Genomic DNA, 16,743 nt, shown 5'->3' on the forward strand with positions numbered 1-16,743 from the left:
AAGTCAAGGTATTGGAGTGGCCATCACAAAGCCCTGACCTCAATCCTATAGAAAATGTGTGGGCAGAACTGATAAAGTGTGTGCGAGCAATAAGGCCTACAAACCTGACTCAGTTACACCAGCTCTGTCAGGAGGAATGGGCCAAAATTCACCCAACTTATTGTGGGAAGCTACCCGAAATGTTTGACCCAAGTTAAACAATTTAAAGGCAATGCTACCAAATACTAATTGAGTGTACGTAAACTTCTGACCCACTGGGAATGTGATGAAAGAAATAAAAGCTGAAATAAATAATTCTCTTTACTATCATTCTGACATTTCACTTACTTAAAATAAGGTGGTGATCCTAACTGACCTAAGACAGGGAATTTTTACTAGGATTAAATATCAGGAATTGTGAAAAACTGAGTTTAAATGTATTTGGCTACATGTTTGGCTGTATGTAAACTTCCGACTTCAACTGTATGTACATTTGCACAAATATTGATGGGGGGGAAACAACAATTTAATCAATTTTAGAATAAGGCTGTAACGTAACAAAATGTGGAGAAAGTGAATACTTTCTGAATGCACTCAAATCCATCATATCATATTATTAACACCACAGACTAGGCCAAAGTCACTGTACAATCATCCTGTCATCAGAAAACACATACATCCCAAATCTTAGTGAACTTCACACAAAAACAAAATTGTGGTTCTCTTCCTTTTTTTTTTTCAAACTGATGAGAATCCAGTGAAAACCAGATCCCAGCACTATCCACAGTATAGACTCCATGTGCAGTCTTAAGGCGCTGTGGTTATCCCTGATTGAAGGCTAGCGCCTACCGTAGCTTTGGTTCTCTCTACAGTAGAGCCACACTAACAGACCTTTAGGCTATTCCATATGGTCATCAACACTACTATACATTCAAATACATCCGAGACATAGGATCATGATCAACCAAAACTGGTATAAAGAGTTCCAGGGTACGTAAAGTAGTACACAGTATTCACAGTTCTACATGCGCTACATACCTTATACAGCCTGATGGCTCTGTGCCATGACCCAGGTACATGTGACCATTGAACGTTAGTCCCTAGTCCCTGTAGGTTATGTCATAACATCAATCAAGTCAGAGGTGACTTTATGGTCCCTCAAAAGCATCTTACACAACACAGAGAAAGAGAGAGATAGTGGGTGGGAGGAGAAGAGAGGAGTCAGCGGTCTTATGTATAGCCTAAAGGTTATGTGATGGTTGAATTGAGTAGTGGTTGTAGGTAGGTCACATGTATCTGTTGTGCCTGGTGGCTGCTGGTGGGGGTACGCTGGGAGCTGCTCGTGTGCTTCTTCCCGCTCCTCCCTCAGTATAGCCGCTTCTCATAACTACAGGAGGACAACACACAGACAACAATCAGGAATGCAAGTCAAGTCTCATTGAAACTCATATTAGACTAGATATACTAGATTGAGGGTTTTATCAAGTTGTTAGGGCTTAAAAAAGTACTTGTCTGTACTTCTAACCCTGAGTTTTCCTGAAAACAAAAATATAACAAAGAGAAAATTGCAGTAGTAAAAGTTGTGAGCACAGGGAGAATGTACTTACATGGCACAAAAGAATATCTATGATGAGAGCATGAGTAAGAGAAAGAGAGAGAAGACATTTTGACTTAACTTCCTTCACTACTACTGTTATACTCAGGGGTAGGCAATTACAGTGCATTGGGAAAGTATTCAGACCCTGACTTTTTCCACATTACAGCCTTACTCTAAAATCGATTAAATTCTACAATCTACACACAATACCCCATAATGACAAAGCAAAAACAGGTTTTTAGAAAATTTTAAAATGTATAAAAAACATTTAACGGAAATATGACATTTACATAAGTATTCAGCTGCTTTACTCAGTACTTTGTCGAAACAACTTCGGCAGCGATTACAGCCTTGAGTCTTCTTGGGTATGACACTACAAGCTTGGCACACCTGTACTTGGGCAGTTTCTCCCATTCTTCTCTACAGATCCTCTCAACCTCCATCAGGTTGGATGGGGAGCGTCGCTGCACAGCTATTTCCAGGTCTCTCCAGAGATGGCTCTGGCTGGGCCACTCAAGGACACTCGTGCTTTGTCTTGGCTGTGTGCTTAGGGTCGTTGTCCTATTGGAAGTTGCACCTTCACCCTAGTCTTAGGTCCTGAGTGCTCTGGAGCAGATTTTCAGCAAGCATCTCTACTTTGCTCCGTTCATCTTTCTCACGATCCTGACTAGTCTCCCATTCCCTGCCGCTGAAAAAAAAAACACAGCATGATGCTGCCACCACCATGCTTCACCGTAGGGATGTTGCCAGGTTTCTTTAAAGACGTGACGCTTGGCATTCAGGCCAAAGAGTTTAATCTTGGTTTCATCAGTCCAGAGAATCTTGTTTCTCATGGTCTGAGTGTCTTTAGGTGCTTTTTGGCAAACGCCAAGCGGGCTGTCATGTGCCGTTTACTGATGTGTGGCTTCTGTCTGGCCACTCTATCATAAAGGCCTGATTGGTGGAGTGCTGCAGAGATGGGAGAAATATCCAGAAGGACAACCATCTCCACAGAGGAACTCTGGAGCTCTGTCAGAGTGACCATCAGGTCACCTCCCTGACCAAGGCCCTTCTCCCCCGATTGTTCAGTTCGGCCGGGCAGCCAGCTCTAGGAAGAGTCTTGGTGGTTCCAAAATTCTTCCATTTAAGAATGATGGAGGCGACTGTGTTCTTGGGGACCTTCAATGCTGCAGACATTTTTTGGTACCCTTCCCCAGATCTGTGCCTCGACACAATCTTGTCTCGGAGCTCTACGGACAATTGCTTCGACGTCATGGCTTGGTTTTTGCTCTGACATGCACTGTCAAATGTGGGACCTTATATAGACAGGTGTGTGCATTTCGAAATCATCTCCAATTTATTGAATTTACCACAGGTGGACTCCAATCAAGTTGTAGAAACATCTCAACGATCAATGGAAACAGGATGCACCTGAGCTCAATTTCAAGTCTCATAGCAAAGGGTCTGATTACTTATTTACATAAGGTATTTCTGTTTTACATTTTTAATACATTTGCAAAAATGTCTAAAAGCCTGTTTTCACTTTGTCATTATGGGGTATTTTGTGTAGATTGATGAGGAACATTTTGTATTTAATACACTTTAGTATAAGGCTGTAATGTGATACAATTTGGAAACAGGGAAGAGGTTCGAATACTTTCCGAATGCACTGTATATCCGCAAATGGCCAGTGTGGCTCCAGGATTCTGCTCCAGCTAAAGCAGTTACAATTCTAGCACAATAAATCAACCAATCATAGTCAAAACGTAATTACTTGCATCTGCTGTTACTGCTTTGGCTGGAGCGAAAGCCTGCACCCACAATGGACCTCGTATGGTAAGACTGCCAATCCCCGGTTTAAGTAGCAACTCCTAAACAACATGTAGTCAAGGAGATACGGACGCCACTGGTGAGAACAAACACACACACACACTACCACCCAGAGCAGAGTTAAAGGACACATCGGACATAGGCACAGAACATGAGACAAAAGGACAGGTTAGTCGATCACAGAGGAGAGGAGCACAAGATCTATAAGGAATTCCAGAGGAAAGGATGTGTAAGCGATACCAGAGGCAGGCAGGGACAGACTTACGAGTGCAGCCCATGTACTCCCCCCTCAACCTGAGCTGACATGGTCCTCTTCTCAAACTTCAACTCCCCAGAGTACATCATGGACCTGGAATAACATACAATACATCACAAAAAAATGGAACAGATTATATCAAAGAAGTGGAATACAATAACACAGTCTAACATCTGTTCATAGACAAACCGCAGTATGCAGAGGCTCTTGGCTCCGATGTCTTGGCAGCCATGTTGTATGCCAGCGATGAGGTAGGGGGCAAATTTATGGATAGAGCCTTTATCCTGGACCGACCCTGACACACCCTGAGCCACCTTCACCTTGTCCCCCTCACTGTCGAGACACACACACATATCCCCCTCACTGTGGAGTTACACACATCTCTCTCCTTAGCCCTATTACTGAAAATAAACAAAACAATCTGTCTCCCTCTCTCTACCTGAAGTAGCGTTTCTGGCTGCTGCTGTTCTTCTCCATGGCGTCAAGGGAGCCCATCCCGCGATACTTCTTTAGTCGCACGCCGTCTGAGAAGAAATACTCCCCCGGGGCCTCCGTGGTAGCCGCGAGCAATGACCCCATCATCACTGAGGGCACAGAGGTCAGGGGTCAGAAGTGAAAGGTAAAAGGTAAAAGTCTGACCATCAATAGTAACCTATGATGTGGATTTTCCTGTTTATGGAAAAAGGTTAAATATGCTGGGTGGGTTCAACACACACACACACCTGTGGATGCCCCGAGAGCGAGAGCTTTGACCACATGTCCAACGGTCTGGATGCCTCCGTCTGCGATGACAGGCACACCGAAACGCCTGGCATACTCTGCCACCTTGTACACTGATGTACCCTGGGGACGCCCACATGCCATCACTGGCACACAGCACAAAGCAACATGTCAGTAATTCGCAAATAGTTTGTCTTTTTAACTAAACAGTCAAACATTCACTCTCCTCCCTCCCTCTCCCTCCCTCCCCATTTGCTGTCCCTCTCCGTACCTTCCTGGGTGATACAGATGGAGCCACAGCCCATCCCCACCCTCAGAGCATCCACACCTGCATCTATCAGATTCTTAGCCTGTGCTGCAGTCACCACTACAGAGAATGAAAAGAGAGGATGGGGAGAAAGATAGAGACAGAGAGTGAAAATGCAAGAGATTAACGTGAAAGAGGCATTGCTAGAGAAGGTAGAGGAGAGCAGACTCACCGTTTCCTCCCACCACCTGCAGTTCAGGGTATTTCTGTTTGATGTAGTTGATCATGTTGATCTGATAGACAGAGTTCCCCTGGGAGGAGTCCTACATGGTAAACAGACAGGGGTTAGAGGAGTAGAACGCAAAAATACAATAACCCAACTCCTTCCCCAGACCCACCAGCACCACCATGTCGACACCAGCCTGCATCAGCAGGTCCAGTCTGTACTTGTCCTCCTCTCTGGTTCCAATGGCAGCACCACACAACAGCTGCTTCCTGGAGTCTTTAGAGGCCAGAGGGTTGTCTCTGTTCTTCTTCAGGTCTGTCCTCGCTATGATGGCCACCAGCTCATCACTGTCATTCACTATGGGCAGCTTACCTAAGAAAGACAGAGGACACAAAAGGAGAAGATCTCTAAAAATTATTTCATTTACCAAACAAAGATAGATATTTGATCATGTCCTGTCTGAGGAAAGTATCTATACAGAACATTGTGTTACTACCATATGGTACCTTTCTTGCTGCGCTGCAGGATATCGTTGGCTTCTTTCAGTGTTACACCAGCTGGTGCAACCACTAAATCTTCCCTCTTTGTCATGGCCTGCAAGAAACAACCATACATGTAAACCTCACAGGAATAGTATTCAATACGACAAGAGTCACTCAGTTAACAATATATGTGTTGACAATTGTAATGACTGTATGTCCAAACAAACATGTCATACAAACATGTCAAGCACAAACACACCGACCCCACAAACACACACCTCTTCCAGGGGTCTGTCATGGTCTTTCTCGGAAAGGAAGTCGATGTCTCGGGAAGTGACGATACCCACCAGCTTGCTTCCCATCTTTCCCGTCTCTGTGACGGGGATGCCAGAGAAGCCGTGGCGGACCTTGGCTTCGAACACGTCTCCCACCGTGTGGTGAGGACTCATTACCACCGGGTCTGTGATGAAACCCTGCTCAAATTTCTGACCACAAATAAATAATTTAAGAAACATTATTCAGCAAATGTACCAGGAGGTTTGAGTGTATTCACATACTGTTACATTGTCACAATGTAATTTGACATGAGACTTTATACTGTTGATGTAGTGGTATATCAATATATTTGTAAATCAATATATATCTGTAGGTTGTCCAACCGCTAGCCTCCATCTTACCTTGACCAAGCGGACCTCGTTGGCTTGGAACTCTGGAGTACAGTTATGGTGCATGATCCCGATCCCGCCCATGAGCTACGACACACAGTGCACTGACCAATCAGGGTTAGCCAAACAAGATGTTTGCCCAATGAGACTTCAATATATCAGAGTCCAGGTATTATCACACATTTTTTGGGGGGGAAATACATAAAAACCCACAACCAAAAATACCACTAGTATATGACGTTTTGTGACAGATTTGTGGCCTTGTCTTATTGGTGTTGGCTGGATGAGAAGGTGAGGAGTAGCTCTATACTCACAGCCATAGCGATGGCCATGGAGGACTCAGTGACTGTATCCATGGGAGACGAGATTAGAGGAGTCTTCAGGGTGATCTTCCTGGTCAGAGCTGAAGTCAGGTCCTGGGAACAGGAAGTAGACAACGTCACACTAATATCACATTACAGGGATGTAAAAAAACGTAACTACAAAAATAATAGCACCCTGCCAACCAAATATCTGTAACTCAGGCAAGACCAATCAGAACATGCAATACCTCATTGCCATTAGGTGGCACCATGGACATGAGCTGTCCCTGTTAAGTCCTGATTATACAGTCATATACCACAGGGGATATACCCTTCTGGCAGTAAAGAACAAACAAGCTAAAAACACCAGCACCTGTAGCCTACTAAAGCAATTACACAGGACATGACTCTGACTCGCAGCCATGAGGGACTGGTGTTGCTGTTCTCATCAGTGTTAATCAAATTCTATTGGTCGAGAACACATATTTTGCAGATGTTATTGCAAGTGTAGAGAACAGAGCAGTACAAAACAATACACATATTAGAACGAGCAATGTCAGAGTCCGGAATGTAAGTATATATGCATATGATGGTGTGTATAAACAGTATGGACAGTATATGAATAGAAAAGGTGTGTACAGCAGTAGTTATATAGATTGAGCCTTCATTAGAATACAGTATATACATATGAATTGGGTAAAACAGTATGTAGATCTTATTAAAAAGTGACTGGGCAGAGGCCAGCTAGTGGTGACTATTTAACAGTAGCCTGGAGATAGAAACAGTTTTTCAGTCTCTCTGTCCCAGCTTTGATGCACCTGTACCGTCTCTGCCTTCTAGATGGTAGCGGGATGAACATGCCATGGCTCTGGTGGCTGAGGTACTTGATGATCTTCTTGGCCTTCCTGTGACACCGGGTGCTGTAGATGTCCTAAAGCGGTGGTTCCCAAACTTTTTATAGTCCCGTACCCCTTCAAACATTCAACCTCCAGCTGCATACCCCCTCTAGCACCAGGACCAGTGCACTCTCAAATGTTGTTTTTTGCCATCATTGTAAGCCTGCATACATATATTAAATATGAGAATGAGTTTGTCACAAACCGGCTCGTGGGAATTGACAAAGAGCTCTTATAGGACCAGGGCACAAATAATAATATAATAATCAATAATTTTGCTCTTTATTTAGCCATCTTACATATAAAACTTTATTTGTTCATCGAAAATTGTGAATAACTCACAGGTTAATGAGAAGGGTGTGCTTGAAAGGATGCACATAACTCTGCAATGTTGGGTTGTATTGGAAAGAGTCTCAGTCTTAAATCATTTTCAACACACAGTCTGTGCCTGTATTTAGTTTTCATGCTACTGAGGGCCGAGAATCCACTCTCACATAGGTACGGGGTTGCAAAGGGCATCAGTGTCTTAACAGCGCGATTTGCCAAGGCAGGATACTCTGAGCGCAGCCCAATCCAGAAATCTGGCAGTAACTTCTGACTAAATTCAATTTCCACAGAAGCGCTTGTTGCAATTTCGATGAGGCTCGCATTCAGATATCGGTAAGTGGACTGGAGGCAGGGCATGAAAGGTATAACTAATCCAGTTGTTTGTGTCATCCATTTCGGGAAAGTACCTGCGTAATTGCGCACCAAACTCACTCAGGTGCTTCGCTATATCACATGACATTGTCCGTAAGCTTGAGTTCATTTGCACACAAAAAAATGGAAATGGAAAGACCTGTGTGTTGTCCTTGTTAATACAGACAGAAGAGCTCCAACTTCTTAATCATTGCACATTGAATAGCATATTGAATATAGTTGCGGAGAGTCCCTGTAATCCTAGATTCAGATCATTCAGGCGAGAAAAAAAACATCACCCAGATAGGCCAGTCGTGTGAGAAACTCATCATCATGCAAGGGGTCAGACAAGTGAAAATTATGGTCAATAAAGAACTTTAAGCTCGTCTCTCAATTAAAAAAAAAAAATTGTCAATACTTTTCCCCTTGATAACCAGCGCACTTCTGAATGTTGTAAAAGCTTAACATGGTCGCTGCCCATATCATTGCATAGTGCAGAAAATACATGAGAGTTCAGGGGCCTTGCTTTAACAAAGTTAACCATTTTCACCGTAGTGTCCAAAACATCTTTCAAGCTGTCAGGCATTCCTTTGGCAGCAAGAGCCTCTCGGTGGATGCTGCAGTGTACCCAAGTGTCGTCGGGAGCAACTGCTTGCACGCTCGTTACCACTCCACTATGTCTCCCTGTCATGGCTTTTGCGCCATCAGTACAGATACCAACACATCTTGACTACCAAAGTTCAATTGACGTCACAAAGCTATCCAGTACTTAAAAAAATATCCTCTTAATTGACCCCCCATAAATGTCTTCCTTAATTGACCCCCCATAAATGTAACGAACATATACCAGGAGCTGTGCCAGGCCCGCCACATCTGTTGACTCATCCAGCTGTAACGCATAGATTTCACTGGCTTGTATGCAAAGCAGTAATTGTTTTTCAAAACATCTCCTGCCATGTCACTGATGCGTTATGAGACAGTGTTGTTTGATGAAGGAATTGTATGTATAGTTTTTTTGGCCTTTCCCCCAGCATTGTCCCAGCCATATCCGCGGGCAGCAGGAAGAATTAAGTCCTCCACAGTAGTATGGGGCTTGCCTGTCCTAGCCACTCGGTAGCTCACCATATAAAATGCTTTCTTATTAATGGTATCTGTTGCTTTTATTCATGTCTTACTACTCAAATTCTTAATTCTCGCTCAAAAAACTCCCGCGGCTTGTTTTTCAAATTGGCATGTTTTGTTTCTAAATGTCTGTGCAAGAGTTAAGGTTTCATCGAGTTGTGAGATACTTTTGCACATATAACACACTGTGGCTGAGGAAAGGCACTACTCCCAATATAAGTGAACCTCAAAATCAATGTAGTTCTCATCATATTTGCGCCTCTTCGATGGTCCAACGTCCCTGTCTGTTGTTCGGTGCTTTCCCGGGTAAGGGGGCAGTAGCTCTTCGGCTGCATCAGATTCACAACTGTCAGTGTCCATGCTAGCTGGGCTAACAACAAATGTAGAATTACTGATGCTAGCATTGGATGTGCTCGTGGAAGCAGAACCTGTCGTCGACAGGTGCAGGTGTAGTACTGCTGGTAGTAGCAGTACTACCAGTAGAGCTGGTATGTGTCTCTATGGACGCGGGCCTTACTTTTTTTTAACCATTTATCATTTTTCGAGTGAACGGAATGAGCAGCAGCTACGTTTGGCTATATATGGACCGTTAGTGGAATCCCCGCGAGAGAGTAATGGTTAATGTGATTGGATGTTAATTATTTGACTAGGCATTCATTTTAGGCAGTGAAACGAGGCTACTCAGGTGAGAAAAAAAATGAAAAAAAAAAAAAAATGTTAATCACCCCGACAACATTGTGCGTACCCCTGGGGAATACCTGTCCTAGAGGGCAGGCAGTGTACCCCCGGTGTGCCGTTGGGCTGACCGCATCACTGTCTGGAGAGCCATGCGGTTGCGGACGGTGCAGTTGCCGTACCACACGGTGATACAGTCTGACAGGATGCTCTCAGTGGTGCATCTAGAAGTTTGTGAGGGTCTTAGAGGCCAAGACTAATTTCTTCAGCTTCCTGAGGTTGAAAAGGCACTGTTGCACCTTTTACCACACTGTTAGTGTGGATGGATCATTTCAGGTTGTCAGTTGTGCACACCAAGGAACTTTAATCTTTTCACCCTTTCCACTGCGGCCCCGTCGATGTGGATGGGGGCGTGCTCCCTCTGTGGTCTCCTGAAATCCAAGATCAGCTCCTTCATTTTGTTGAAGTTGAGGGAGAGGTTATTTCCTGGCACCACTCCGCCAGGGTCCTCACCTCCTCCCTGTAGGCTGTAATCAGGCTACTACTGTTGTGTCGTCTGCAAACTTGATGACTGAGTTAGAGACGGCCGTGGCCACGCAGTCATGGGTGAACAGGGAGTACAGGAGGGGGCTGAGCACCCACTCTTGTGGGGCCCTCGTGTTGAGGATCTGTGTAGCGGACGTGTTGTTGCCTACCATCACCACTTGGGGTCGGCCTGTCAGGAAGTCCAGGACCCAGTTGCACAGGGTGGGGTTTCTGACATAGGGCCCTGAGCTTAATGAGCTAAGAGGGCACTATGGTGTTGAAGGCTGAGCTGTAGTCAATGAACAGTATTCTTACATAGGTATTCCTCTTGTCCTGATTGGGTAGGGCAGTGTGAAGTGCGATGGTGATTGCGTCATCAGTGGATCTGTTGAGGCAGTATGCAGAAACAATTTGGACATCTTGAAGCAAGTGGGGACAACAGACTGGGATAAGGAGAGATTGAACATGTCCATAAACACCCCAGCCAGCAGATCTGCACATGCTCTAAGGTCGCGGCTAGTGATGATGTCTGGGCAGGCAGCCTTGTGAGGGTTAACACACTTAAATGTCTAAATCACGTCGGCCACGGAGAACGAGAGCTTACAGCCCTCGTGAGCGACGGCACTGTGTTATCCTTGATTGTGTTAAACCTGTCCGGGAGCAAGGCATCGGTGTCCGCGACGTGGCTTGTTTTCCCTTTATAATCCGTGATTGTCTGGAGTCTCTACAAAATAGAATTGCAACTCCACTTTACCTCTGTACCGACATTTTGTCTGTTTGATTTCCTTACAGAGGGAATAGCTGGAGTGTTTGTACTCGTCCATGTTCCCAGTTACCTCAACGTGGTAAAATGTGGTGGTTCGCGCTTTCAGTTTTGCACGAATGCTGCCATCGATCCACAGTGTGTGTGTGTTTTGCCCTGGGCATGTTTGCACAGGCACAGAAGCTGAGAATCCCTTTGAGGTTTCAACTGAGAGAAACACTCAGCAACCTCCAGTCCTCAGAGGCAGAGGACCACATGAGAGAAGTTGCTGCACACACACGACTTCTATGTACTTCTGGTTATGATATCATATGTATTTGTATGTTCCAGACAACAGCAATGGAGTTGACTAAAGCTGTAGCATGGCTATGACATTGTATATGTAACTTCTGTTGTTATTAGCAATGAAAAGAAACAAACAAACTCACCACTTCATCAGAGTTAAAGTCTATGAAACCAGGAAGAATCAGGAAATCACTGTAGAAAGAGAGAGGAGGGAGAGAGAGAGAAAACATTGTAAGGTCAGACACAAGTCCTTTTGCCAAACAGTAAGAAAACTGATTGGTGAACTCTCCTCACCCCTTGCCTCCCATCACCAGTCCCCTGAACCCTAACCCCTGGCCAGCACAGCATCACATCCCTACACACTTAACCACTCTGCATATCACACATACACCCTCACACAGTGTGTATTAGAGATAAAGCCTCTTTATAATACTCCCACTGTACTGGATGTGACAATTTGATTGTCTCTCTGTGTAAACCTCCATCAGGGCTGATAACACAAGCCTAATGTGCTCATTCTAATTTTAAAGTAAGGATGCATAATGATCCTTATTCTACTGGTCTGGTCTCACCATATCATCTCAGCAGTCAGTGAGTGATGGTTTTTACTCTCGGGGCAGCAACATGGCGTCTGGCTCTGAAGTTTGCCAAATTATATTTATGGTAATAATACTAGTATCTTACCACAACAGTCAACCTGACGGCAGGGTCTTATTCATGCGTTTCAGAGCTCTCCGAGTTATCGGGAACTGTGAACACATCTGTTATACTTCCGTAGTTGCCACATAAGTAAACAATTCAGCAATCAGCAACATGGACAGCACAGCGAGCAGCGCTCACCAACAACGTGGTTTCAGCACCGCTGTCATAGATAGCGCCACGCACCTGTTGAGGGTGTGGCTACAGGCTGAAGGCCTCTTCATTGACTCCCTCTTTCATAACTTTAAATTGCACAATTATAGCAATTTCAATCAATATCATTGGAAATGCTGCTCTCTAACTCTGGTAGAATGTATACAAAATATTACTTGTATGTGAGTCCGTCCCCGATAGAGAAGAGCTGCTGAGCCGTGAGTCCATCTTCAGGCACGTACCCTGTCCCTCCACTGATCAGATAGTCAGCCATGCTGAAACACACACACACTTACATTCCTTCTTCTTTCCCATATATTGTACATAGGCATAACCCTGTTGACCATAAGAGACGAAGAGCTTCTAGAATCTAGACTCTAATGCAGGATTTGTAGTTTTCACTCTGCAGATTAAACATATAGACACATTTAATTATGTAATCCCCCATTATACCGTATCTCCATTTTTCATCTTCATGGCTGTTTGTGAAAATTCAAAGAGCGCCTGGGTAGAATACATGATCGTAAGTAAACTACATTTTTTGTTGTTGTTGCTCAACAGTTTATCCACCTTTGCGTAAAAATGCATTGAAAGTATAGGGAGCGTTACTTTTTTCACTGCGACCAGCGGCAAGAGTTTACCCACCTATTTTTCTTTTAACCACATCACTGATGGTCGTAAAACCATGTAATGGAGAGCTAGCTGTAGCCTACCGTTTCTTGTTTTTACGTGATACAAGGGAATACACTGTATGTAGTTGTCTTTCTTCAGCACCTTACGATTATGGATGGATGTAGGACAACATCACAAGTTTACCTTCAGAGTGGTTGTTTACCTCTTGATTACATAAATACGTTGGCTCTGTAGTCTGAATATGTTGGTCAACCTACAGACTCTATAACCCTGTCAATGGAAACTCAGTCTGTGTGATGGTCATGCAGCAGGTAAGAGGCTTTAGTTACATCACTGTCTCCTGGGTAGCAGCTAACTGGGATTTATAAAGCTCACTGACCACCTCAATGAAAAAGCCTTGACTGGCAGATTAATATTTTGGCAGTTACTGTAGTTCATGTGGATGAAAGCCAGTAATTCACTAGGCTAGTGGCTTCTGGGACCCTGTCAGGGCTTCATTCCTGACTGATTGTTAGGGCAATTGGAGGTTAGCTGATTATGACTGGTACAGTATAGACGTTTTGTTTCTCACCTGTGTGTGTGTGTGTGTGTCTGACTCACCTCTCAGGTTCATATCCGGCTTGGATGCGTGTGGCGCTGTATCTCTGTGCGGCCGTCTCGTGGCCGTGAGGGTTGGTGTGTGTGTAGGCTCCATGGGGGTTGGCGTTGGGGTGTGTGTGTTCCCCTTCGAGGGGCAAGAGGCGCGGCCTAGCGGGCTCGGTATCACCAACGATACGACGGTAGTCAATCTGGTAGGTGTCACGCTCACCTTCACCAAACCGGTCGTAGCCTTGACCCTCCATCCCAGAGAAATCCAGAGGAAACCGAAGCCTCTCGCACACTTACGGCCTCACTCACGTCTCAAATGCACATTCAATGACTAACAACTACAATGAGTCACACACCTGACATGTCTCACACACACACCTGCACATCAAATGCCACAAGAAAAGTCTTCCCCAGAGTGTGTGTTCTTTCTCTAACACACTGCTGACACAGAGTGGTCTGTGTCACACTCGTTATAAGAAATACACACAGACACACACTCTCACAGCTGTGTCTTATCTCTTATGACGATATCAGTAGGACCAATTGAAATCATCCAGTCTGTGTCTTTAGGGTATTCTCCTGTCTTCTAGCCTCTCTGCAGATACAGTGCATGGGAGTTGAGGCCTGAGAATGGAAACCCTGATGTTCCTGAGATAGAATGACAGTTCCCTCTCTCAGTCAGACAGACGAGGGAAGGGTGGGTCACGTTGCAGGCTCAGATGGCCTTTGAGGAGGAGCCGGTTTTAGAGAGCCGAGCTGGAGCTGAAGTCCCAGGTCCTGGGTGAGGCTGAGTGAGTGTCACCTAGATGTCCCCTGGATGTTCCCCGGTCTCAGGCAGTGAGGTGAGGCCCCAACAAGGAGCGAGGAGAGGATGCTGTGAGGGTAGAGCACCCCCCCTGAGTCCTGGAGAGCCCTGGGAGCTGAGCTAGTGGAAGTGTGAGAGATAGAGAGCAGTTTGTTTGAGACTACCAGACTATTTTTCCTCCACTCTCCTCTCCTGTCTTGTCTTAGCTCTGTTTGTGACTGTAGCAGACGTCAGTCCTACAAAGAGGATTGGAGGAATTAAAGCAGGAGGGGGCAACTAGGTGGAGTGGAGGGAGGAGAGAAGGAGTGAGAGTGGAGTGATAGAGGGGGCGGGGGGAACCGGTTGGTGGTGGCGAGATGACACACTTTCCCTTCCCAGTATCGCCATGGTGAGGGGAGTGTGTGTTACCAGTCTCTGACAGCTTTGTGTAGGCAGGTTAGCTAAACTAAACTCTGTGCTGCTCTGAACCCATTGACTGGGCGGAGGGTGACTGGGTTGCTAGGGACGCTCTCAGGAACATCATCTGCAGATGACTGCTTGTGACAATTACTGAGGGATTGGACCAAAAAAGCCTCTTCAATACTCACTTACAGTCTCTCTCTCTCGTATACTCTCTTTCTGTATGCCCTGTAGGGGAGAATGGGGTAAATTGAGCCAAAAGGGTACATTTAGGAAACCATAAACAAAATTAATAATTTGACAAAATATTTAGGAAGAGGTCATCATTTCATCAGTTGGGACCTCTATTAGCTTCAATATGAGGCCCTAAACCTAGCATGAAAGTGCATCCTTATAGCTGTGTGGGCTAATATAGTCCAAATGTTTGCCTTTGGGTAAGTTGAGCAAATTGAAGTGTTTTCTTCCCAAGGGTAACACAAGGCATTATGGCTGGGATATGAGGTAACATCAGGGCCTGGCCTATGTTCAAAAAAAAGTTATTTGTTTTTTTAGGTGTTAAGCCTGTCACACCGGTGTTAAAAGATGGTTAAAATTATTAAAAGACAAAAAAATTATAGTGTTTGGGAAATAAAGATAGACATTGTTTTAAAAAGGTAGTGTTAATATTTCATTCAGTACAGAAATGTGTAGGCGGCTTAACTTGCCCTATAGTTCTTGAAACCCCTATCCGGCATTCTGCTTTCTCGCTACAGTTCTCGGCTGTTAGCCTCGCCCACGACTGCCTCATGTGAACTACAATCCCGACGCTGTGTTTTAACGTTTAGAAACATAAACAATCATCGCTTGCGATGCAGCTTTTGAAACATATGGCCCGTATCTTTCATCCAGAGAAATAATCCTTCAAATAAAAAAGATACACTTACTGTAGCAGTTTTTGCACAGATCCATACAGCTATGGGTGCCTCCATCTAAGGAAACTACACTTCCCAAGTTACGCTTACACACAGGTGTTCAGAGCATGCTAGTTAGGTAATTAGCACAGGTGGTCTTCTGTTTTCCATAAACAAGCACTGTAACATGGAGATATGGCTGTTTTGAAACACTAACCCTATCAAGGTTTGTATCAATTTAACCTTATTTTCTTTAATGCTGATATGTAAGATAAGGTGCTTCCAAAACGGCACTGCAAGCGATACATGTTAATATTCATACAGAGCGTCAGGGATCTCAACAAAACTCCCCCCTATAGTAGATGTCTTCATCCAATGACTAACATTGTATGTCTAGTAGAGCCCCACAGTGGAGGTATGATAATACCCATAAAACCTAGAAGTCAAACAGGGAAATGGTTCCAATTGTTTTTCCACCATTCAATTTTCCATAGGGGATTATAGAAACACTAAAAATAAGGGCTGTGTTTCATGTAGGCTTACCCTGGCATGATGTTTTTATAACCATATAAGTCTCTATCGGACAAGGTAACCTTTATCAATATATTTGGCTCTATTTACTCTTAGATTTGAAAATGCTAATTAGCATCAAAGTAAACATCCAAAACTACAAATCCCTGCAAGCTCCTGCAAGTCATTTCTAGCTGACACGTTTGCTAACAGGTATTGTGTCCATATAAACTTGCACAAGAAAGTTTACACAATTGTCCAATTGTAATGGAACTGAGAGTCACGATAAGGGCTAAACTTACCCTGTCCCGTGTCTCAACTTACCCCATACCCGGGGCAAGTTGTGCAAAGAGACCACTTTTTTTGGGACAAGCTATGTTTTCAAATCTGTTGTTTACATGGATTTTGATTATCTTCAGGGATACACAACATTGTGAAATATATGTAGATATCTTTGTTAGTAAGAATACTATATTTCCATTGACGAAGTGATGCTGAATGTAAAAATTGGCTTGGCTTACCCCACGATCACCTATTTACGCTACAATATTTGTATGTGACCAATAACATTTTATTTGGTAGCCTCTCTATTCGAATCAACAACTTTGTATTTTCTATTCCCATTGTCCATATTGGGAAAAAAATATGAATATGTTATTCTCTGGATGTATGCCTATCTGTATTCCACATGTCAAAAATGCATGCTTGTTTTACATAACACATGCCACAAGGCTATTTGTAACTCTAACGTTCCATAACGTTGTGCCTGCTGAACGCGCCCCTAGTGGCGTCTGAGGTGATGACGTCTAAAAAAGGCGACAGTCACCGCAGTCGTCAAA

At 44.3% G+C, this 16,743-nt stretch overlaps 1 protein-coding gene across 3 annotated transcripts; it reads right to left on the minus strand.

Annotated features, from left to right (window-relative positions):
- Positions 1-1,344: 1,344 nt before the first annotated feature.
- On the minus strand, positions 1,345-13,371 carry LOC120053465 (inosine-5'-monophosphate dehydrogenase 1a-like). 3 transcript variants are annotated; one of them, XM_039000595.1, is made up of 15 exons: positions 13,313-13,371; positions 12,256-12,354; positions 11,371-11,419; positions 6,296-6,397; positions 5,994-6,068; positions 5,595-5,801; positions 5,341-5,428; positions 5,007-5,206; positions 4,841-4,931; positions 4,633-4,728; positions 4,364-4,507; positions 4,081-4,225; positions 3,831-3,974; positions 3,651-3,734; positions 1,345-1,366 (listed from the first exon to the last, which is right to left on the minus strand). In XM_039000595.1, the coding sequence occupies exons 2-15, from the start codon at positions 12,351-12,353 to the stop codon at positions 1,345-1,347; spliced, it is 1,545 nt and encodes a 514-aa protein (XP_038856523.1). In that variant the 5' UTR covers position 12,354; positions 13,313-13,371. The 3 variants fall into 3 exon arrangements, with proteins under 3 accessions (XP_038856523.1, XP_038856520.1, XP_038856521.1); XM_039000592.1 differs by lacking the exon at positions 13,313-13,371 and having other exon boundaries at positions 6,009-6,068; positions 12,256-12,353; XM_039000593.1 differs by lacking the exons at positions 5,994-6,068; positions 13,313-13,371 and having other exon boundaries at positions 12,256-12,353.
- Positions 13,372-16,743: the final 3,372 nt, after the last annotated feature.

The sequence above is a fragment of the Salvelinus namaycush genome, chromosome 9, assembly GCF_016432855.1.
Source record: "Salvelinus namaycush isolate Seneca chromosome 9, SaNama_1.0, whole genome shotgun sequence".
Taxonomy (NCBI): Eukaryota; Metazoa; Chordata; class Actinopteri; order Salmoniformes; family Salmonidae; genus Salvelinus; species Salvelinus namaycush.

Excerpts from the sequence above, each read along its gene's own strand:
- LOC120053465 (XM_039000595.1), bottom strand. The coding sequence starts at position 12,353 with ATGGCTGACTATCTGATCAGTGGAGGGACAGGGTACGTGCCTGAAGAT. Across the intron at positions 11,420-12,255 it reads GGGGACGGACTCACATACAA|TGATTTCCTGATTCTTCCTG; the intron begins GTAATATTTTGT and ends CTCTTTCTACAG. Across the intron at positions 1,367-3,650 it reads GGAGTACATGGGCTGCACTC|TTATGAGAAGCGGCTATACT; the intron begins GTAAGTCTGTCC and ends GTCCTCCTGTAG.